At 47.6% G+C, this 24,064-nt stretch overlaps 1 protein-coding gene across 1 annotated transcript in view; it reads left to right on the top strand.

Annotated features, from left to right (window-relative positions):
* The window catches only part of PARP6 (poly(ADP-ribose) polymerase family member 6), a 35,747-nt gene that overhangs the window by 7,308 nt on the left and 4,375 nt on the right, over nt 1–24,064 (top strand). The window contains exons 8-19 of the mRNA XM_063142238.1: nt 2,395–2,572; nt 4,296–4,349; nt 6,128–6,223; nt 6,383–6,475; nt 8,039–8,164; nt 9,483–9,548; nt 10,159–10,226; nt 10,762–10,810; nt 11,969–12,081; nt 14,717–14,789; nt 17,699–17,768; nt 22,922–23,001. Coding sequence (XP_062998308.1) covers nt 2,395–2,572; nt 4,296–4,349; nt 6,128–6,223; nt 6,383–6,475; nt 8,039–8,164; nt 9,483–9,548; nt 10,159–10,226; nt 10,762–10,810; nt 11,969–12,081; nt 14,717–14,789; nt 17,699–17,768; nt 22,922–23,001 — 1,066 coding nt within the window. The remainder of the gene's footprint in view (nt 1–2,394; nt 2,573–4,295; nt 4,350–6,127; nt 6,224–6,382; nt 6,476–8,038; nt 8,165–9,482; nt 9,549–10,158; nt 10,227–10,761; nt 10,811–11,968; nt 12,082–14,716; nt 14,790–17,698; nt 17,769–22,921; nt 23,002–24,064) is intronic.

The raw sequence follows: 24,064 nt of genomic DNA, 5'->3' as shown, positions 1-24,064 counted from the left end.
GATGAGCCGTTCTCAGTGAGATAGGGCTCTACGCACAGGCTTTGCATGCAAAAACACCCGGGGCGGATGGATGGAGGCTCTCAAAGGCTATCTAGCAGACTGCCTTCCCTTACATATACCCAGCTGACCTCTTATTTATTTATTTATTTATTTTATATACTGCCCCATAGCCAAAGCTCTCTGGGCTGTTTACAACAGTTAAAAATAGTAAACATTAAAAAGTATACACAATTTAAAAACCATCAGAAACATAAAAACAACAGTATAAAAACAACAATATCCGTTTAAAAACAGCAATTCTGGGGGCCGTTAAAAACAAACTTAACGTTGTTAAATGCTGTTAAATGCTGTTAAAATGCCTGGGAGAAGAGAAAAGTCTTGACCTGGTGCTGAAAAGATAACAATGTTGGCGCCAGGCGAGCCTCATCGGGGAGATCATTCCACAGTCGGGGGGCCACCACTGAGAAGGCCCTCTCCCTTGTTGCCATCCTCCTCGTCAGAGGAGATCTTGATGGTCATTCCAAAATTAATAGAATTTCACCACATCATGCCTTCTTGGTAGCAGACGCCACCCTCTGGAAAGCCCTACAGTTCAGGAGGCAGCAAAGGAGGCATCTTTCAAACGCCCCACTTTCAAATGTGCTTATTCGCACCAGCTTGTAATTACTTAGAATCATAGAATCATAGAATAGCAGAGTTGGAAGGGGCCTACAAGGCCATCAAGTCCAACCCCCTGCTCAGTGCAGGAATCCACCCTAAATCCACCCTTCAACACTGGCAATGGGACAATGTCCTCCATCACGCAAGGCACCTGAGGGAAGCCAGCTACTTTAGGGCACAGATGACTCTGTTTTCCAACAGAAGGGCATTGCTTTCAGGAGAAACAGTTGAGGGACTGTGTTTGGTGCCTCCCAGTATCTGCTGCCTGAAGCCATCGCCTCACTCTGCCTAATGGTAGAGCTGGCCCTGAAGATAGATAGATAGATAGATAGATAGATAGATAGATAGATAGAGATAGATAGATACAGCAACAACAATAATAATAAGTTAAAGTTGCATTACTGTCACTATTTGAAGATTTAAAATGTAAAAAAGAAATTAAGGAATTGATCACGAATTTGCTGACTGCAGCAAGATTGATTGTGGCTAGGAACTGGAAGATTCAAGGGGAATATTCTATTGAAGAATGGTATAAAGAAGTATGGGATATAGCTATTAATGATAAATTGACTTGTAATATTAAATGGAGAAGCTGAAACAAATGATTTTGAAGGAATTTGGAAACAGTTCCTAATATTTGTGTTTTCTAAGGGAAGTGGGAAACCGCCAGCAGAAGAAAGTATGAGATTTTGGAATCAGGAATGAGATCCCGAGGTGGGGGGTGCACTTATATGTTAAGTTTGATTATGTTATTCAGATATGATATTATGTATTCAACATTTATTCAACATTTATGTAGTATGTTGTTTTCTTTAATGGTAATGTTGTATGTTTAAGTATTGTAGAAAATAATTTTTTTATAAACAACAACAATAATAAGTTAAAGAACTCTGGTAACAGGAAAAAGTTACAATTATTCCGTCAGTAACATCAATCACCAGCATCAATCAAATATTTTAACAGAAAACTTTCAGAAACTGGGTCTACCAAAGCGCTGTTGGAAAATCACACCCTGTTCCAGAGACAAGCAGAATTAGCAGCGGCTCTCAGTATAGGACACAACAAAGACTCAAAGGAGGCTCAGGATTCTTTGTTGGTTAAAACAAAGCCTTTTACTGGCAGTTGAATAACTTAATTACAGCATACATACTCACAGACGTTCATAAAGGTTTTACAGCAGCATTACAGATGGAGAGTGATAAAGATGGAGAAACACAGACATTTATATAGAGGAAAAACTGTACTGTCAGGGAACCACTAATTGATTAATTGAATAACATCTCCAGCCAATAATTCAATAATTGTCCAGCTGAGACCTTGACATTCAGAAAATACATTTCTGCTGACTTCTTCCTTTTCTTCAGGTCTCCAGGCACTTGAAAAACAGTGGTAAAAATAAAACTAGATCCAATCCAGGATCCAACAAACACATCCACACCAACATCCAGAAAGCAGTCATATTTAAAACATGTTCAATAGTCAGGAAATTCCTGAATCAGTAAAAGACAATAATAATAATAATGATAATGATGATGATGATGATGATGGTTAGCAAGCTTCTTCTAAGGTCCCAACTCTGGATTTGGGCTCCCCGCTTACCAGCACCCTGCAATTATTGTTGAGTAATGAGGGGGCCAAGGAAGTCCACTCCTGCCGAAACGTAACCCAGCGAAGGTTCTGAGATTGTCCTTTCCCAGGTCCAAAAGGTGCTGATCCGTGTGTCTGTGTCTGCAGGTCTCCCAGCTTTCCAGTCATCCAAGACTCCATGCTGAAAGGCAAACTCGGCGTCCCGGAGCTGCGTGTCAATCGCCTCATGAACCGTTCCATCTCTTGCACCATGAAGAACCCTAAGGTGGAAGTGTTTGGCTACCCCCCCAGCACCCAGGCAGGTGTCACCCCATTCAACATCCTGGTGGGTTTCCTCTTTGCCCTTGTCCCTTGGGGCTGGGCTGTGGGTCTTTTCTCTCGGGGACGCCTTTAACAATAAAGTAGAGAGTCAAGCTGGGTGATCAGGAGAATCACACCGTGGTGCTTTCGTTGTATTGTACTACTTCAGACTGCAGATGGAAGGATCATGTTTTGAAATGGTCTTCCGTATTAAAACAAAACCCACAAAACCCCTTGTAAGTAGAAAACTAGCATATCAAGGACAGTGTTGGGCTTGAGCCTTTCTGCCTGACATGCTCATTTTCTGTGTGTGGAGAGGCTGCTGTTTTCCTTTGTTTTTGGTTGGCAGCAACATCCAGATAAGCTCTGTCATTTGCAGTCTAAAAGGGAACGACCACAGCGCCGTGTGACTCTGCTGACCATGTAGCTCAGCTCAAATATAGATCTCTTTGGGTTGCTGTTCATCTGGTCACTTGTTAGTGACAGAGTGCAACAAAGAGAAGGATGGGTTTTTTTGTAGAACAAATGGGCATGCTGGCTGGGGATAATGCGAATTGTATCTCAACACATCCCGGAATGTGTTCACAGCCCCACTGAAATCAGAGCCACCAGCCTCCACTGGCCAGGTGATTTGCCCGCCTAGCCTCGCATTGCCTCCTTTGATTAGCAGTTGCCCTCTAGGCCAGTGGTTCCCAAACTTTTTCAGGTCACTGTCCCCTTGGTTCCACAAACTCATAGCCAGTGCCCCCTACTCTACACTATAAAAACCATTATTCAGAATAGCGGTTTTCAACGACCCACTAAGGAAGATCATTACAATAAAATTCAAAACATTAACAATTAATTGAATATTTATTCAAAATCCGAAGCACCCGCCGCAGGCTTGCCGAGGGAGGGAGGGAGGGAAAAGAGAGCGAACGCCTCTGTTTTGCAGCCGGCATGGCGGGGCACACCAAGCAGGGGATGTCTCTTCATTAGCGTTTTGGTGCTTTTGAAACATTTCAATTCACCGTTAAAAGGACTCTTCTTAAACGGTATTAATACATGTGTGGATTCTTCCCCTATATGGCTTGGGGCCAAACTACCTTCTGCCATAAAAATGTCCCTGGGTTTTAAGACCTTCTGGAGAGGTGCTTCTCAGAAAAGACCACCTCGAGCGCCCCCTGCCGCCCCTTCTCCTCTTAGTCCCCCCCTTCCGCCCTCTTGCCTCTTAACGCCCCCTATGCAATCCCACCCACCCCAAGGGGCGGTACCGCCCCCTTTGGGAACCACTGCTCTAGGCTGTCAGGCAGGAGGTTTCCCCCATCACCTCCACCTTTTACACCCTGGATGGGGAACCTTCAATCCGCGGCCCGCATCTGGCCTGCCACCTTCTCTCCCAGGCCTTCTCCAATGCTCAGGTCTAGAGAAAAGCAGCCTTCCTCTAGTGCTCAGCAGGGAAAGGCAGTCCTTTCCCCTTGGAAGACAGAGGCACAGCCCCGTGCACCTCTGTGCATGTGGGGAAAGGGGGTGTCCGTTTATGCAGAGAGTGGCAAAGTCCGATCGCCCTGTGTCTCCAGCTGCATAGAGCAAAGAGCCCAGTGATGCCCAGCCTGTTGTAGAATAGCTTGACGTGTAATGGCGGCAGTTCTGGATTGCATCACAGAATCCTATGCCCGATACGTGCATGCAAAAGAGAAATGTACAAACAGTGAACAAACAGGTGCCGAGTAATGTGGACGGGCTCTTTCCTTGTCTGCCCTCTGCAGGTTGGCGGCCACTGCAAAAATATTCCCACCTTGGAGTATGGGTTTCTCGTTCAGGTAAGCCACCCTCACCCCTCCTCTGTTCCGCTACATTCAGCATACCTGCGAAGCAAGGTGTTTGACTGAGCTTTTAGGTTCAGTCCAGAAGATCTAGAGCAGGGTTAAAACATGTCCATGCTAGTCACTGTGAAATCTTTTAAACTTGGGGGTAAGATGCTGAGACGCTTTACCTGAGAAAAGGTATTTCTGATCTGGGTGATAGTAACAGGTGTGCAAGCTGAAACACAGTAAGTGGAATGTACTAGCCAGTGGTGCTTCATACAGAATAAAAAGTTTGCATTTCGATAGCATTTTTGGAGGTTTCTTCTAACCACTTCACATATTTTTGAAGTGGTTAGAAGATAATGACAACATCCCTTTAAAGTGGGCTAGTTATTATTTAAGGCTAGCACCCAATTAAAGACATCTTAGTCAATTGATGGTATGAGTGTTACATTGACATGTAAATGAAAAACTGAAAGGTGGAGGGATGTCTGTCCTACGAACGTATGAAGTGGCCATATACAAAATGGGACCTTGGGTACATTTCGCTCAGTATGGTCTAACCTGGGAGGGAGGAGGGGGTGACTTCTTTCTGTTGAGGGCTGCATTCCCTTGGGGTGAGAAGAGGGGAGCGTGTGTCCCTCTAAATTTATGGTCCTCAACTAGGGCATTGTGACCCAAAAGTGGGTTGCGAGATCAGTTCAGACGGGGCTTGGCAAAGCTGTTGCTGTCATGTTGGGCTTGGAGAAAATTGTGAGAGTGGGCCCCATGTTGCAGGTTGGGAGTCCGAGGTGGGTCATAGAATCATAGAATAGCAGAGTTAGAAGGGGCCTACAAGGCCATCTAGTCCAACCCCCTGCTCAATGCAGGAATCCACCCTAAAGCATCCCTGACAGATGGTTGTACAGCTGCCTCTTGAATGCCTCTAGTGTGGGAGAGCCCACAACCTCCCTAGGTAACTGATTCCACCGTCGCACTGCTCTAACAGTCAGGAAGTTTTTCCTGATGTCCAGCCGGAATCTGGCTTCCTTTAACTTGAGCCCGTTATTCCGTGTCCTGCACTCTGGGAGGATCGAGAAGAGATCCTGGCCCTCCTCTGTGTGACAACCTTTTAAGTATTTGAAGAGTGCTATCATGTCTCCCCTCAATCTTCTCTTCTTGGGTCTGGACCAGGTGAAGAACACTGCTAGATGTTGGTGGACCGCAACAGCCACTGGCCCTAGTCAGCATAGCTAATACTGAGGGGTTATGACAGTTTCGGTCCAACAACGTCTGGATGACCACACATTTCCCCATCTCTTACCTTGAGGATAATCTGGGCCACATGGTGGTGAGTGGGGCCAAGCCAGGAAAGGGTGGGGCCAGGGCTAAAAGTGGGCAGGGCCACCACTTTTCCCCCTCCCAACTCCTTCTCTCTCTCTCTCTCTCTCTCTCTCCCCCCTTACCACCCCTTTTTCTCTCCTTCTGAAACTCTTCTTTCTCTCTCTCTCTCCCTCCCTCCCCATTCAGCTCACTCTTATGATAGATCTAAACTGATCACACATAGACAGCTTTTGAAGTTAGTCCGAGGGCCACCTGAAATTAGGCTGAGACTGCAGATCGCCCACCTCTAGTTTAATCTGCCTGGTGGCAGCTGTCAGCACACCTGGGAAAGGGGGCTGCCCATCTGAGGTCCAATGCCAGGGACTGATCCTGGGACCTTCTGCGTGCAGGAGCTCTGCCACTGAGCCACAAGCCCTTAGCTGGAGGAAGGGGCTTTTCTGACCTGGATGTAATCTCTCCCTCTCCCTCAGATTATGAAGTACGCTGAGCAGAGGATCCCTACGCTGAATGAGTACTGTGTGGTGTGCGACGAACAGCACGTTTTCCAGAACGGTTCCATGCTGAAGGTACAGCTTCCTTTTTAAGCACTGATCTCTCTGTTGATCAGCGTGGAAGCACAGTGGAGGAAGGGGCTTGGAAGGATCTCCTTCACAGGTAAGAAGAGCCCATGCTCCAGAGGCACAGGCACCTCTCTCACCGGCTTTGTGGCTTTTGTCTTCCTCCAGCCAGCCGTGTGCACCCGGGAGCTGTGCGTCTTCTCTTTCTACACTTTGGGCGTGATGTCCGGCGCTGCGGAAGAGGTGGCCACAGGAGCGGAGGTACACAGGCGGAGCCAGGTGGGGAGGGATGTACCGGGGCCAGAACAGGGCAGGAGAACCATGAGACCCAGGGATATTTATTTATTTATTTATTTATTACACTTATATACCGCTCCCATAGCCAGGGCTCTCTGGGCGGTTTACAGAAATTCTAAAATTGAGATAAAAACAAGTATACAAAATTAAAACTCTAAAACATAGAACATACACACATAAAGCATTAAAAACCGTTAAAAAACTAAACATGTGCGTGATTAAGATGTGCCGCCATATGCCTGGGCAAAGAGGAAAGTCTTAACCTGGCGCCGGAAAGATAGCAGCGTTGGTGCCAGGCGAGCCTCGTCAGGGAGATCGTTCCATAGTCTGGGGGCCACCACCGAAAAGGCCCTGTCCCTCGTTGCCACACTCCGAGCCTCTCTCGGAGTAGGCACCCGGAGGAGGACCTTAGATGTTGAACGTAGTGACATTCAAATCATTCTGATGCAGATCAGAATGTAGGGTTTGCCTATAGCCAAGGCTGATTCTTGAATTCTGCATCCAGAGTCTGGAGTACTCCTGGTGTAACTCCTTTATCCCTCCTCCTGAAGTGTGATTGCACCTTTTGCTAGGGGTGTCCACGTTTGACTTTGGATGCAATGCGGCAAATGGGTGCAAAGTGAACCCTCGCTGAGGCCTACGGGGTGTGTGAGTTTGTTTAGAGCAGGGGTGCAGAATGCCAGGCCCTGGGGCCAAATCCTGCCTGCCTGGGGTCCCAATCTGGCCCTCTGGGTTTCCCTGGAAGGCCACACACCCTTTTCCTCAACCGCCAATGATTGAGTGGCTTCCCTGCTTTTGTGCAGTTTAAAAGTGTCAGGAAGCCCGATTTTGGCTGGGCATCAGGAAAAACTTCCTGATTGTTAGAGCAGTATGACAATGGAACCAGTTACCTAGGGAGGTTGTGGGCTCTCCCGCACTAGACGCCTTCAAGAGGCAGCTGGACAACCATCTGCCAGGCATGCATTATGGGGATTCCTGCATTGAGCAGGGGGTTGGACTTGATGGCCTTAGAGGCCTCTTCCAACTCCATTCTATGATTCTATGAAAAGCTAGAAATGACTCTCCTAAAGCTTAGCTACTGCATGAAGAACTTTCAGCTACAATATGCCATTGTTTGGGGGTATTTCTGCCTCTGCCCCTTTCACTTTTGCTCCCACCCACTGATGGAATACAGCACCTGAGAGCTTCTACACAAAGGGATTCAGTCCTTTCGGCCGAAAGAGATTCGACATCCCTGGTTCAGAACGAGGGATAATAAGTATGCACAAACGGATTTAAAATTGGCTCAGAAGGGCGGGGCAGCCTATTTGGAACAGCTGCCTGGGAGTGTGACCTTAAAATCCACCCATTCCAATGTTGTCACACTCAGATCTTCTTGGGTTTCAGGACTGTCCGGTTCATTGTCATGGAAATTAAATGCCCTGTTTTTCTGTCCTGGGCGTCCAGGATGGAGGCAGGAGATTAGACATGGTGTTGGGATCAGGAGGTGCCTCTCCTGTCCTCTGATGGGTTGCTTCTCCCTTTCAGGTGGTGGACCTGCTGGTGGCCATGTGCCGGGCAGCTTTGGAGTCCCCGCGCAAGAGCATCATCTTTGAGCCTTACCCCTCCGTGGTAGACCCCAGTGACCCTAAGACCCTTGCCTTCAACCCCAAGGTTGGTGTGACACAGCAGGCACAGGGCAGCAGGGGATTCTGAAGCCCGTGGTGAGGTTTGTAACTACTTCACATTCAACTTCCAGCATGGAAATTGACAAGGATGTCTCCCGAATCAAAATTCGCAACAAAACCATCCGACCGTTAGTCGGTTTTGTTGCGAATCTTGATTCAGGAGACGTCCCTGTCAATTTGCATACTGGATTTCAAATGTCAACTCATTACAAAACCCACTGCAAGCTTCAACCTTGACCCTCATGGGCTGCCTAATAGAACAGGATCACATGCGCATGAATTTTGGCATTGAATTCGTATGCGCTTTCTAGATGTGGTATGTACATTTACAAGATGGGGAATACTTGGCTCAGCAATACTACAAACAAGAAGGATCTTGGAATTGTTGTAGATCACAAGCTGAATATGAGCCAACAGTGCGAAATGGTTGCAAGAAAGGCAAATGCTATTTTGGGATGCATTAATAGAAGTCTAGCTTCCAAATCCCACGAGGTACTGGTTTCCCTCTATTTGGCCCTGGTTAGGCCTCATCTTGAGTATTGCATCCATTTCTGGGCACCACACTTCAAGAAGAATGCAGACAAGCTGGAGCATGTTCAGAGGAGGGCAACCAGGATGATCAGGGGTCTGGAAACAAAGCCCTATGAAGAGAGACTGAAACTGGGCCTATTTAGTCTGGAGAAGAGAAGATTGAGGGGAGACATGACAGCACTCCAAATACTTGAAAAGTTGTCACACAGAGGAGGGCCAGGATCTCTTCTCCATCATCCTAGAATACAGGACATAGAATAATTGGCTCAAGTTACAGGGAGCCAGATTCCGGCTGGACATCACGAAAAACTTCCTTACTGTTAGAGCAGTACGACAATGGAACCAGTGACCTTGGGAGGTTGTGGGCTCTCCCACACTAGTGGCATTCAAGAGGCAGCTGGACAGCCATCTGTCAGGTATGCTTTAAGGTGGATTCCTGCATTGAGCAGGGGGTTGGACTTGTTGGCCTTATAGGCCCCTTCCAACTCTACTATTCTATGATTCTAATATTTATTTCTATGCATTTCCGAATTCAATTTCTGGTCCGCGTTCATTGTGGATGCAAACTGTTCCAGTGAGCTGAGTTTCCAGCTTCAGGCACAGTAGACTCAGCAGCCAAAAACATCAAGAGGCTGGCTGGCATTGCATGTATCTCTGAGCACTAAGATTTCCTGGCACTTATGCCATGTGGTTTCCTGGGAATGGTGCAATGAATTAGGACTGTTGTATTTCCGTGTCTGATGCACATCCTCTCGCTTTCCCTTGATGCACAGAAGAAGAACTATGAGAGGCTGCAGAAGGCCCTGGACAGTGTCATGTCAATCCGTGAAATGACCCAAGTAAGTACCTACACCTTCATTGCAATCCTCCCCCCTCTCCTTCTCTGCCTACCACCCCGCTTTGACTTAAACCCAACTCTAAGCATTGATGCATGGCATTCCCTTTTGCTCTGTGATCTTACATATTGATGTCTACCCATTCAGAGAGAGGGCAGGAAGCATAGCCATCACTCTGATTTGTCTTTGCGACATGACCTTTTTCAAGAGAACATTTTAGGCCCGGAAAAACATTTGCCTATGAAAATGTGTTGCACCCATCATATATATCAAGGCAACTTCCCCCCATCTGAGCTACCACTCCCATCATCTCTGGCCATTGGGCCTGGTAGCTGGGGATGCTGGGAGTGGAAGTCCAAAACACCTGGAGGGCACTAAGTTGGGGAAGTCTGTTTTAAGGCATGGCAGTTGCCCAAGAGAGACAAAGAGCTTCCAAACAACTTGAAGTCAGATCTCCTGTTCTGATAAAGAAAGCAATTCCCCGTTGTCCATCCCATCTGGCCCTTTTAATGCATTGTTTGTGGTGAGCCCCTAGCAGGACAAATCAGACTTTTTATTCTTGCTTGTAACGTTAATGTTGCTGTAATTGCTCCTTCTGTTCTTTATTCCTCAGGGATCCTACCTGGAGATCAAGAAACAAATGGACAAGCTGGACCCTCTGGCCCATCCTCTCTTGCAATGGTAAGGAAGCAGAAGACATTGTTGTGCACAGATGGCTGGAAGGGTTTCGGCGAGGCTGCACCAGTGAGGGGGAAAGAAGAAGACCTCTTAGTCCTAAGAAGGGCATGTAGGGGTCGCCCCGAATGGGTGTGATCTTAAGCAAGCCTTCTTTGTGAGGTATATCCCACAAAATCTTGTCAGGACTTCAGAGTTTTATGGTTTGGATCGTGGAGGCACCAGATAGTGATGTGGTTGGCTGCCCTCATCTTCACTCTGATCTACTGACCCCAAGAGACCTCCCCTAGCTCCTAAATGGTTTCCCACCCTGAGACAAGATCAGATTGCTGCCTGCCAAGGGAGATCTTTCTACATGGTCCTCATCGCGCCCTGGACCCTCTCCAGTTGTGACTAGACCAGTAGCCTGCTCTGTTGCAACGTGTGGTCAGGATGCTCTCCCAATAGCATAGGCTGGTGCCTTCTTGGCTGGGCCTCATATTGACCAAAGGTGGAGTGAGCATGGTTTCTCCAACATCCTGTCTCTCTCTGTCCTTCCTAGGATCATCTCCAGCAACAGGTCCCACATTGTCAAGCTACCTCTCAGCAGGGTAAGCGATCATTCCTTTCTTGGCGTGGTTACATCCATCCTGCTAACAAGGGGGGGGGAGGAGAATATCTCAGTAGTAGAGCCCCTGATTTGCATGCAGAAGGTCCCAGGTTCAACCCCTGGCACCTCCAGTTAGAAGGATGTGGCAGACCTCAGCTTGAGATCTTGAAAAGATGTCGTCGGTCAAGAATAGGCAAGACTGAGCTGGGTGCACAACAGCCTGTCCTGGCAAAAGGTGGCTTCCTGGGAACATAGAGCAAGATTGGGGTGCCTGTGGCCCTTCAGTTGTTGCTGCTTTCATCATCCCTGACCATTGGGGCTGTTGCCTGGGGCTGATGGACAGCCACAAGTTCCCCAGTCCTGACTAGGGATGCCCTTCGCTGGGAAATCCAATCCTTGTTTGACTCGTCGGAGTTCCGCAGTGTGTATGACTCCCATTTGTGTTTGCGAGCCGAGCTGTGGCCTTTTGCTTGAATGCCAGGAACTTTTTTTTTGCACATTTCCCCTCCTGGAGATTCCACAATTTGCGCAAATTTCTGGCCGATTTGCCCAAATTCAGCTGAATTTGCGGATATTTGAATGCATGTGCACAGATTTGGCCCTAACTGCCCAGGGAGCTTCGGCTATTGGGCGGTGTAAAAGTGCAATAAATAAAATAAATAAATTTGCAGAAATTGCTCAGAAATCTGCACAGATTGCAACATGCCTGGGAAATCTGCAAACTGGCTCAACTCACTGCAGACCGAGTTGGGCACCGCAGCAAGAACCGCAACAAAATCGCGGCGGGGGCGGGGGGCGGGGAGGAACCTTGGACAACCCAGCGAACTCCACCACCCCCTTAATTAATTTACCTGACATCCCTACTCCTTATAGTCTGCCAGGCAAAGCCTGTGTAGAGCAGCAAACCACGGGTTAAATAAGCTTCGTGCGCAAACCGTGTAATGATGAGTGGACCGCAAGTGTATGAGAATAGCTTTCTAAATAACGGTGCTCCTTTGGAAAAGAACGTCATAAGGAAAAGCCAAACAGACCTAGGGAGGAAGTTTCCTGTGATCAACTTCCTTGCATGATGGCCCTCTTTCTCTCTCTGTCTCTCTCTCTCTGCTTTTATCTCCCTCTTTTCCCTTTCCCTTTCATGTGGGTCTGTTTCCCTTGGTAGCAGCTGAAATTTATGCACACCTCACACCAGTTCCTCCTGCTGAGCAGCCCTCCTGCCAAGGAGGCCCGCTTCCGAACGGCCAAGAAGCTGTACGGCAGCACATTCGCCTTCCAGTAAGTCCGGATGCCCCCACCCCCAACGTCCCGTGTTCGACCTCTTCCTTCTGGCTAAAAGCATCCTTCCTTCAAATGGTTCCTCTTGACTTCTGCCCTGCTTGTCCTCCGTCACTACTGGAGCCTTAAAAAAAGCCGTTTCATGGGTAATGTTCTCTTTACAAGTGGGACCTCCACCACACTGTTGCAGCGTGGAGTGACCCTGTTGAACGTTCCAGCCAGCCATGCCCACTTCTGAAGAACTCCTTTTCGTTCAGGGTGGCCACATGTCCTACATGACAGAGGACAGTCCTCTGTTTGAAAGGCTGCCCTGTGCACGTCCAGCTTACAGATAAAGTACCCTAAGAAGCGAGAGCGGAGCATGGGCCTTGAAGTTGCCTGTCAACAGTTAGCAGCACCCGGAGAGCAGACCATACCATACATCTTTATTGCGATCCATAGATCCATGAAAAAACAAGAATCAAACATGAAACATCAGACAGTTAGAGCTATTGTCAACTTTTGTCTAATACACAGAGAGCTCTAATTCTGGCCGCCACTGTAAGAAATTTAGCAACAGCCAAAGTTATTTTTTAACCCTTTATCACAGACTTAACCCTTTATCACAGCCTTCCCTGCTATTGTGAGATGTATAGTATTTCTGTTTAAATGACATTACTATTTAAATGTACATCCGTACATACCAATTAGCATATGCAAACTTCATACAGATCTTTGTCCTTTTCGATTACACATTTGCTCTCTCTCCCTGCCCCCAATGTCTAAGTGGCTTCCTTGATTTTATTCTCCCTCCCTGCTGGTTTTCCATGTGACACCCCCCCACCACCACAACGTGCCATATGCAGCTGTCCACGGTCATTGAGCACGTTGAGTCCTCAGTGGGCAATTCTGGTGCTTTCTCCTTTTTAATTCTCCCTCTCCCCCAATTTATTTTTTATTTTGTTTATTACATTTTTATACTCGGCTTCTTCCAAGCCTGATGATACTTCCCTCCTGTTCACGGTTGGTCCCATTCTGGCCACGTGACGATTAGGATACAGGATTACGTGAACTATCTCAACCTTCCTTTCATCACAGGACTCAAGGTGGTGGACCCAGGTGATCTCCCACCCAATCACTGACCAGATCAGGCCTGCTTAACGTCAATAAAGTTCCCACGTCAGATACCATCCTAACATGTTGTAGGGGTCCTGTCCATTGCACCTCTGCACCTGATCACCAAGGGACCTTGGGGATTTATCCCGCTTATTATTATTATTATTATTATTAATTATTATTATTATTGTGTGTCTTGGCATTCCAACATGGCATCAGATTTGGTTGGGTTATGGGTGCAGCTGCTCCAGCTAAGCATTTCGGAAGAGAAAATTAAAATCCCCATTCCGGGAGATGGGAGTATGCTTGATGAGGAGATGTTAAGTACCGAGAATGGTGGGAGTCCATTGAGAAATGAAACTCAATTGGACAAGAGCCATGGTCAGCATCCAAAGCAGGGAGGCCCACGTGGGTTGTCAAATGTCGTCGGATCAATTGTGATTCGGGTAAACCTGCAGGCGATGGGAAGATACCTGGGACAAGGGTGTGTTCTGCTCTGAAGGACGATCCCTGTACAGCTCTGGCAGCCTTTCAAACATAGGTTTTCAATAATAATAATAATAATAATAATAATAATAATAATAATAATAATAATTATTTCTTACCCGCCTCTCCATTCTGATCGAGGAGGGGAACAACAGTAAATCTAAAATACATAAAACTGATTTAAAACATAATATACATTGTTAAAACATCCTAAAATCATTTTAAAACATCCTAAAATTCCACTGGATAGGCCTGCCAGAAGAGATCAGTCTTTATAGTTTTCTTAAATGCTGATAGACTGTTAAGTGGACGAGTCTCCTCCGACAGGCCGTTCCACAGTCTGGGAGCGGCAGAAGAGAAGGTCCTCTGGGTAACAGTTGTCAATCTAGTTTTTGCTGACTGAAGTAGATTCTTCCCAGAGCACCCGAGTGTGCGGGGCGGATTGTACGGGAGAAAGCGATCCCGCAGGCAGCCTGGACCCAAACCATGTAGGGCTTTAAAGGTGATAACCAACACTTTATACTTCGCCCGGAAACTAATTGGCAGCCAGTGAAGAGATGTTAAAACTGGTGTAATGTGGTCACCTCTAGGTGCACCGGTGACCATCCTGGTTGCCATAAAATCAAGTGGGGGTGGGGTAAAAGAAGGGCAAGGGAGAAGAGAGAGGCAGGAATCTGACTGTGGAAGTGATGGATGGATGCAAATAGGTGGCATCTTAGGGAATGAAATTTGGAGAGTGGAGAGAGATCAGGAGGGATAATAAGGCCAAGGCATGATGATCACAGCAGCCCGGTGTTATCACCCTTTCCAGGCGTTCTATGCCCCCATCTGATCAGGATCAAGGGGGAGAGAGAGAGCGCATGAATGTGCTACTTCCGTCCCTCGGGCGCTTTCCCCCATTGCCCTCCAGGAGTCGCAGGCCAAATATCTACAGTGGGAAGCCTTCTCTACTCATGGTTCCCAGGTGTGGGATGTGTGCGCGCTCATGTGTTTCCATGCGCATCTGTGTTGGGGAGAAGTGCTGTCAAGCTGAACCTTTCCTCTCCCCTCGCAGCGGCTCGCACATTGAGAACTGGCACTCCATTCTACGCAACGGGCTGGTCAATGCGTCGTACACCAAATTGCAGGTAAGGGACCCAAGCGGACTCCGGGCGCTCCCCTTGATGTCTACCCATTCAGAGAGAGGGCAGGAAGCAGAGCCTTCACTCCGATTTGTCTTTGCGACATGACCTTTTTTAAGAGAACATTTTAGGCCTGGAAGAATATTTGCCTGTGAACATGTGTTGCACCTGCCAGATATATATATTAAGGCAACACATTTTCCCTTGCTTGAATTGGAGGTTGCTGTGCAACGGAGGCCTTTCTGGGCTTCTGTCCCCACATCTGCTGCTCAGGCAGGGCTCGCACACTCTGATCTAGCCAGAAGAGTTTGAGCACTCAGCTGGGCGAAGTTGGACTGCAGCCTGTTTTCAGCTAGCTGCATGTATCCCAATCCCTGGGTGTCTGGCTGTGAACAGCAAAAGCCCATGTGGCGCCTCTTCAGGGCCAGCATTACTTGTTTTCGGTCAGCATGATCCAGGATCGGCCAAGCACAGCACATCCCCCGTGGGGTCTCTTCAGAGAGTCACTCCGCATCCCACCATTCTGCATTTATTTCACAATATTTGTATGTGTCACTTTTCAGCCATCATGGTGGCTCTCAAAGCGCTTCCTGCTACTAAAACCCAGATTTCATTTATTTATGTTTATCCCTTCTTTCCGCAACCTGGTGTACATGGTTCTCTCCTCCCCCAACATTTTGCCCCCACAACAACCCTGCAAGGTAGGTTAGGTCAGAAGAGAGCAGCTAGCCCAAAGTCACACCAGTGAGCTTCATGGCTGAGGGAGGATTTGAGCCTGGATCTCTGCCCTGTTAGTCCGACACTTGAACTGCTACATCAGACATTTCTAGGGAGACGATATTGCTCTCATAATAACAGACCTGGCCCAGATCTACACCTTGTGTTGAATCATTACGAATTGAAACAAACTTCAAAGTGATCTTGATAGGCTGGAGTGCTAGGCTGAAAACAACAGGATGAAATTTAATAGGGATAAATGCCAAGTTCTACATTTAGGAAATAGAAACCAAATGCACAGTTACAAGATGTGGGGTACTTGGCTCAGCAATACTACAAACGAGAAGGATCTTGGCAAGCTGAATATGAGCCAACAGTGCGATATGGCTGCAAGAAAGGCCAATGCTATTTTGGGCTGCATTAATAGAAGTATAGCTTCCAAATCACGTGAGGTACTGGTTCCTCTCTATTTGGCCCTCGTTAGGCCTCATCTAGAGTATTGCGTCCAGTTCTGGGCTCTACAATTCAAGAAGGACGCAGACAAGCTGGAGCGTGTTCAGAGGAGGGTAACCAGGATGATCAGGGGTCTGGAAACAAAGCCCTGTGAAGAGAGACTGAAAGAACGGGGCCTGTTTAGCCTGGAGAAGAGAAGATTGAGGGGAGGCAGGATAGCACTCTTCAAATACTTAAAAGGTTGTCACACAGAGGAGGGCAAGGATCTCTTCTCGATCCTCCCAGAGTGCAGGACACGGAATAACGGGCTCAAGTTAAAGGAAGCCAGATTCCAGCTGGACATCAGGAAAAACTTCCTGACTGTTAGAGCAGTACGACAATGGAATCAGTTACCTAGGGAGGTTGTGGGCTCTCCCACACTAGAGGCCTTCAAGAGGCAGCTGGACAACCACCTGTCAGGGATGCTTTAGGGTGGATTCCTGCATTGAGCGGGGGGTTGGACTCGATGGCCTTCTAGGCCCCTTCCAACTCTGCTATTCTATGATTCTATGATCCTATGGAATAAAAAGCAGGATATAACACAATGAAGGCAGTACGTGGCATGTGTCAATGGGCCCCAACAGTTATCAGTGCACTTCAATACCGCTATAAAGCAGTAGTGTAGAACTAGCCCAGGAAATAATTATTAACAGTTAGATACCACCTTGTTCGTTAAAAAGCCATCAAGATTTACAACAATTTAAAACAATGAACCCTTAAAATATTTTTTTTAAAAGCAAGAATATTAAAAACAACAAACATTGATACTAGATAAATTAAAAGGCTAAATCAAAAACTCCTGGTATCAAAGGTACCAGGTGGATCCTGGCTCTGCTGCCCTAAAAGGTGATGGCATCAAAGAGGGTCCCGAGTTCTCTCTCCACATTTTTCTGCTGCCATTACAGCTGCTCCTCTGAGCAGATGACCTCAATGGCTGCCCATCGAAGCTGGAATCAGGGGCATGTAAGAATCATGGAATAGTAGAGTTGGAAGGGGCCTATAAGGCCATCGAATCCACCTCCCTCCTCCATGCAGGAATCCACCTTAAAGCATCCCTGACAGAAGGCTGTCCGGCTGTATCTTGAATGCCGCTAGTGTACATTTAAAAATGTCAATGTGTTTTTATTCTGTTTTTATTCTTTTATTTGATTTCTCCACCGCTCTGAAATTCTTGAAATGGGAGCAGTATATAAACATTGTAAATAAATAAATAGTGTGGGAGAGCCCACAACCTCCCTAGGTCATTGGTTCTATTGTTGTACTGCTCTAACAGTCAGGAAGTTTTTCCTGATGTCCTGTAACTTGAGCCCATTAGTCCATGCCCTGCACTCTGGCATGATTGGGAAGAAATCCTGACCAGTCTCCCCCCCCCCCCCCATGTTTTGATCCCAGGAAATGCCTCCTACTCTAGGATATCCTAGTCTATTCCCAGAGTTACGGTGTTATGCACATCAGGGTCTAGGTGGTGGATCTCAGTGGATCTTGGTGGCCAGGGAGTCAGCCTGCCTTAGCCAGAGAGAGAGAGAGAGAGAGAGAGAGAGAGAGAGAGAGGTTGAAGGAAAGGCAAAGCTTCCGTATAGACTGTAAGAAGAGATGATAGACCACAGGGGTTGTCGATCCCCATACTGTGCTGTGCCATCTTCCCTGGCCTATGCTTTTTGGGGGATTGCTTTTTTGTGCGGCTCACATTGGTGTTTTTCTGCAAGCTGCATGGAGCAGCCTATGGCAAAGGCATCTATCTGAGCCCTATCTCCAGCATTTCCTTTGGATATTCAGGTAAGCGGCTCTCTCTCGCTCTCTCTTTGTCCCTTCATCTGTCATGCACCTGTCCGTCCTGCTGACGTGCTTGCCTTGCATTCAAGAGCCGCTCCCTCCGTGTGTGTCTCATCCATATGGTCGGTGCGGGGGAAGGTCCGTTGCCGTCAGGCATCCGTGCCTACCCGTGGCATCGTGGTAAATGTGGAAGGCCAAACTGTAGCCACCCCCCCACAGAGAGTCCCAAAATAAGCTGGTCTTTTGTAAAGCAAATTTATTTATGTAGTTTTGCATTTATATCCCGCCTTTTTTTCCTCCAATGAACCCCAGGCGGCGTACATCCTCCTCCTCCTCCTCTCCATTTTATCCTCATAACATCCCACCAAACTGATTGGTGGGAGATCCAGGACAAATAGAAAGAAGGATTTCTTCACACAGCACATGGTTAAATTATGGAACTCACTGCCACAAGATGTGGTGATGGCCACCAATCTGGATGGCTTCAAAAGGGGGTTGGCTAAATTCCTGGAGGCGAAGGCTATCCATGGTTACTAGCCCTGATGGTTGTGTCCTATCTCCAGTATTCAAGGCAATAAGCCTGTGTGCACCAGTTGCTGGGGAACATGGGCGGGAGGGTGCTGTTGCACCATGTCCTGCTTGTTCATCCCTGGCCGATGGCTGGTTGGCCACTGTGTGAACAGAGTGCTGGACTAGATGGACCCTTGGTCTGATCCAGCATCAGGGCACTTCTTATGTTCTTAACAACAACCCTGTGAGGTAGGTTGGGCTGAGAGTGTGTGACTGGCCCAAAGTCACCCAGTGGGTTTCCATGGCCGAGTGGGGACTAGAACCCGGATCTCCTGACTCCCAGTCCACCACCTTAGCCACTACACCACATTCTGGACCAAGCCACCCCCTCCCCCAAATAGTTTGCATCACAACAAGGAACGATAGATTCTTCTCTCAAGCTACTGTAAGAGTTGCAGCTAAGCTCAGGGGGAACACAGAAATCCGAGGGGAGTGGCAGCTAATGATGGCGTCCCGCTAATAAAAAAAATACTGGCACGGCGTCCCTGTGTGCCTCAGCTCCCACTACACCACCGTTGCCTACGTTGAGCCCTCTTGTGGAATCGCAGAGCATTGAAAAAAAAAAGATTCAGCTTGGCTCATCTAGATTCAGCTTGGCCCAGACGCTGCCTAGCGCCAAGCTGCTTAAAACCATGCTGGTGATCTGCCTCATTCTCCACTCTTTGCATCCCAATTCGGTGGCGGGCACAGGCTGGCGGTGCGCATTCTCCACAACACTGGTGGGACACAAGTGCAGCCAGTGTTGTGCCCATCCCCATGAATTCTTTCTGTCCACTGCATGGGGAAAAGGCGGAGGATTTGCTGATGTCGGGCATAGAGATGTGAGGTTTTCTGCTCTCCATCTTCTCGGAGGTTATTGAAGTTTGGTGTTGGTTGTCTGCGCATGAGATGGAAAACTATAAGCCCAAAGTAGCCCTCCCCACCGCTCCCCCCATTTCCCCATCTTTGGTGGAAGGCAGACCATCATGAACCTCCATCTTTTGGCTGCGTTTCTTGTTTGTTTATTTATTTATTTGCCGTATTTGAATCCCGCTTTTCAGACAACGATTGTTTCCCAAGCAGCTCCCATAAAAAAGAGAGACACCTGGCGTACACATGAAAAAGACAAGATATACAAGGAAAGGGAAGTGGAGGGAAAAGGAAAAGGAGCGAGACCAATTTTTCAATGCCAGAACGAGGTGGTGGCGAGCTACAAGCAGACGTTTAAAGGCGCTGGTGATCTTCCCTTGCTTGCAGTGGAGGTGGGTGGGTCCGATTTCAGTGGGGCTGTGAATGCACTCTGGGTTTCACTCAGAACCAGGCAGAGCTCAAAAGGAGCTATCCAAGGTGCTGAACCTATTTCAGGGGGTTGGGTTGGGTTCAGCTCCTTTAGAGTTCTGGCTAGTTCCGAGTGAAACTGGTGGGTGAAGGGAATTGGCACCAGTAAGGAGGTAGAAGAAAGAGAGGCGAGCTCTGGCGCTGTGCGTAAATAAACAATGAACGTTTTATTTTTGTAACGATATAAAAACGCTCAGCGTTTCAGATTCAGAAGAATCCTTCCTCCGGAGCTGAAATAAGACAAAAGGCGGGCGAGCTGCAATACGGCAAACACAGTTCGCTTGATGGAAAAGCCTCAGCATTTGCTGTATGTCCTGCTATCAGAACTGAACGTTTTTCTGGGTTGTGTGAAAGTTGTGTGAAAATTTTCCAGTTCTGATAGCAGGACAGACAACAAACGCTGAGGCTTTCCCATCAAGCGAACTGTGTTTGCCGTATTGCAGCTCGCCTGCCTTTTTTTCTTATTACAGCTCCTGAGGAAGGATTCTTCCGAATCCGAAACGCTGGGCGTTTTTATATCGTTACAAAAATAAAATGTTCATTGTTTATTTACGCACAGCACCAGAGCTCGCCTCTCTTTCCTCTGGTTCCGAGAGAAACCCAGAATGGATCTACAGCCCCACCGAAATCGGAGCCACCAGCCTCCACTGATGGAATAGCACTCCGTGGCTCGGGTTCCTTTGGCCGACGGATGGCGCCGGAGTGTTCTTCCCCCTTATTTCTGCATTTCAGCATTGCAGGCAGCTGGAGCTGAGTGATCCTTGCGATTGCTCCTTCCCTGGCTGATGGATGGAGCAGGTGGGTCACTTCCTTAGCTGGGTATTATTCCTGGAAAGCAGGCTGGGGGCAGCAGCCTCCCAGTGGCCCATGATCCCTGGCTGATGTCAGAAGCCAGAGTGTGCTTCCCTTCTGGCCTCCCAGTCTCCAGTTCCTGTGGCGTCTTTGAGGGTCTGTTGAAAAGCCATGCCAATGAGCTTGCCATCTGAGCTGGGGCCGTAGCTTTGTGGTAGGTTCTGTGCTTTGCATGCCAAAGTCCCCAGGTTCAATCCCCTGGCTCTCCAATTAGAAAAAGAAAAAGTATTTTAGAAAGCAGTGCAGGGGAAGAAATTTGGAAAGCTGCTGCCAGTCAGAGTGGACAAGACTGGGTTAGATGGATTAACTGTCAGGCTCAACAGGATAAGATGGCTTCATGTACTGCTGACCATACCTCATTCGAGGAGGCTGGATTTTGGTGGAAAGATGTCAAGGGTTCTATTTTAGGCTGTCTCCTGTGTGCGTCTACAATCCACTGAATTTTTGCTGGAGGTTTTTCTTTTTTCCCTTTTCTTTTTTGCTTCTGGGCAATGGAAATGCGTTGTAACTGTAACTGTTGTCGTCGTTACCACTCTCTTCTTCAGTTGAAGACTGCCAAAGAAGTTGACATACAATCAATGAAACAAAACAGTCCCTGCCTGCAGATTTATAATCTAAACGCCATGACACAAAAGGGGAAAGGGAGGAGGAGGGAAGAGGAAAAAACCATACTTAGGCACTTCTCCTCCTCCTCCTCATTTTCCTTCTTCAATGGGAGTGCAGCTCCCATAAGCATGCGATGGTGTGCTTTATAGAAGAGAAGGCTTTGGCTCAGTTCAAACAACATGTTTCTCAATGGTGGTTTTAGAACTCCACAGTGGAGTTGTTACACCACCGTTGAGAAATGTGTTGTCTGGCGGGAAAACACTCCACGCAGAATATCCACGCAGTGCAGAGGAGAGTTCCGGCACAACCGTTGTGTGGTGGACTCTGTTGCTTTGGGTTGACTTTTCCCACTGGCTACAGAGTTCCCTGGCAAGAGCAGTGAAAGGAGCGAGTGTCACTCTAGGAGAGGCACTGGGATTGTTTTTTTGCAGCAGTGGCTGATGGGATACCTTCAAGAGGACTGGGGGAGGATGGAGGAACTGTCAATCAAATGTTGCGATGGATTTTACTCAACTCCACGGTAGCCCACAGTCACACAGTGGTGGAGTTAGAACATGTGTGGAGAGGACCTCCTAAAAACTCAACTGTTGAGTGGAGTTTTCACATTATTACTATTATTATTATTATTATTATTATTATTATTATTATTATTAATTTATATAGCACCGTCAGTGTACATGGTGCTGTACAGAGTAAAACAATAAAATAGCAAAACCCTGCCACATAGGCTTGCATTCTAATAGAATCATAATAAAACAATAAGAAGGGGAAGAGAATGCACCAAACAGGCACAGGGTAGAGTAAAACAAACAGTATAAAAGTAAGATCAACATCAAGTTTTAAAAGCTTTAGAAAAAAGAAAAGTTTTTAGCTGAGCTTTAAAAGCTGCGATTGAACTTGTAGTTCTCAAATGTTCTGGAAGAGCGTTCCAGGCGTAAGGGGCAGCGGAAGAAAATGGACGAAGCCGAGCAAGGGAAGGAGAGACCCTTGGGCAGGTGAGAAACATGGCATCAGAGGAGCGAAGAGCACGAGCGGGGCAATAGTGTGAGATGAGAGAGGAAAGATAGGAAGGAGCGAGACCGTGAAAAGCTTTGAAGGTCAACAGGAGAAGTTTATATTGGATTCTGCGTTGACTAACGTGTTGCCTGAACTGAGCCTTTGTGTCAAAAGGCTCACAGCCTCTTTGTTCTGTTTTCTTTATTTTTGACAATTTGTCTCCCACCTTTCTCCTACGATGGAGCTCCAGGTGGCATAGGTTGGGTTCCTAGGTGATCTGTCATCTAGACACTGACCACTGGCCCTTGGGAAAGAACCCCCCCCCCATGAGCTTGCCACCATGGTCACCATCTGCTTTTCCTCCTCCCGCTCCTCTTTGTCATCATTGCTACCACTTGCTTGCTTGAAAGTCAGAACTAGTGAGCAAGTAGGTTTCTCCTCCTTCTTACCACCACTGCTGCTGGACCCAGAGTGAGAGACAGATGATCATGCCAGTTGCAAGGGTGAAGAGGAGGAGGACATCTTCTCAGTGGGCCTCTGCTGGGCTGTGGGCCTTCAGGAGCTATCCACAATGCCCAGCCTTGATGCTGGCTCTGACCGACCATCTTGTCTTGCCCCAAATGTCTGTTTTCACACATTGCTTCTTGCCGGATGCTCATCGGTCACCTTTTCTCTCTGCTCCTCCTTCGCTCCATCCTCCACAAGCCATCGTGTCACAGATGGGTAGAGCGACCCCCATGCTCACAAACCAGGAACCCAGAGGAGGTCCGGCCTGACCTCGTTGCTTGTTCTGACCCTCTTTCTTTTCAATGCAGGAATGGGGAAAGGGCAGCACCGGATGCCTTCGAAGGACGAGCTGGTGCAGAGGTATAACCGAATGAACACCATTCCCCAGGTAATTTTGGCCTGGTTCAGATGGCGCTCTGGGCTTTGTGGTGAGCTTAACCATGTTCAGCTGTGGCTAACGCTAACCACACGCAAATGCTTGCGGACAACACTTTTAACCCTTTTGTGGTGAAGTTTTCCTTAGGGAGCCTAACCACAATGTGGTTAATGGGGCAGATGGTTAAGGAAAACTTGTGTCAGACGACACCGTAAACCATGGTTAAGCATTCCGTCAGCCATTTTGTGGTTAAGCAGCATGGTTTAGCGTGTTGTCTAAATGGGGTCTGTGCCTCTCTGTGTGTGGTTATTTTCAAAGTCCCGTGGATTTCTCAACTTTGTGGCATAACCTGAGGCTGCAACCCCTGAATTTCACAAGTATGTCACAGGACTGTTCGTTTTTCACGGTTGGAAACCAGAGGTTTTTGTGTGTTTCCAGAGTCTTGCGCAGAGCAATCTATCAAATATTTATCCTAGCATACCAGTATCTCCCTTTTGTCAATATGCTCCTCAATTTCATCTCCCTCTTCCACACTTCCTTTGCTAGCAAATAGCATTTTTCTTTTTAAAAAAGCTTGCTTCACCTCCTTGCCCTCTTCCCCCAAAGATCCGTCTCCTGCAGCTGCTCGGTGCTTTCACTCCCCCCCACCCCCCAATTCATGCTTCTTGCTTCCCTCCACTGGTTTCCATCATTAGGTGTCAGATATACATGTGATTTACTGGACAGTGAGGTCTTTTCAGTGGTGGCCCCTGATTATGGAATGATCTCCCCACCGAGGCCCACCTGGCACCAATGCTGTCATCTTTTCAGCGCAGGTTAAAAATGCCCTTTCCTCCCAGGAATTTGATGGCATACGATTGGGCATTTATGCCAGCTGTCTGAACAGGTCTAGTATTTGATTGACATTGTTTTTAGCTGTTTAAAGCGAAACAGTTCAGGGGCAGAGCTTCTGTTTTATATTCCGACGGTCCCTGGTTCAATCCCCGGCGTCTCCAGGTTGGGCAAGGAAAGACGTTTGAAACCCTAGAGAGCTGCTGCCAGTCAGTGTAGACAATACTAAGCTAGGCCAAGGGTA

Source organism: Elgaria multicarinata, chromosome 16 (genome assembly GCF_023053635.1).
Source record: "Elgaria multicarinata webbii isolate HBS135686 ecotype San Diego chromosome 16, rElgMul1.1.pri, whole genome shotgun sequence".
NCBI classification, from domain to species: Eukaryota; Metazoa; Chordata; class Lepidosauria; order Squamata; family Anguidae; genus Elgaria; species Elgaria multicarinata.
The sequence above is the reverse complement of the archived record's forward strand: the minus strand, read 5'-3'. Positions and strand labels throughout refer to the sequence as shown.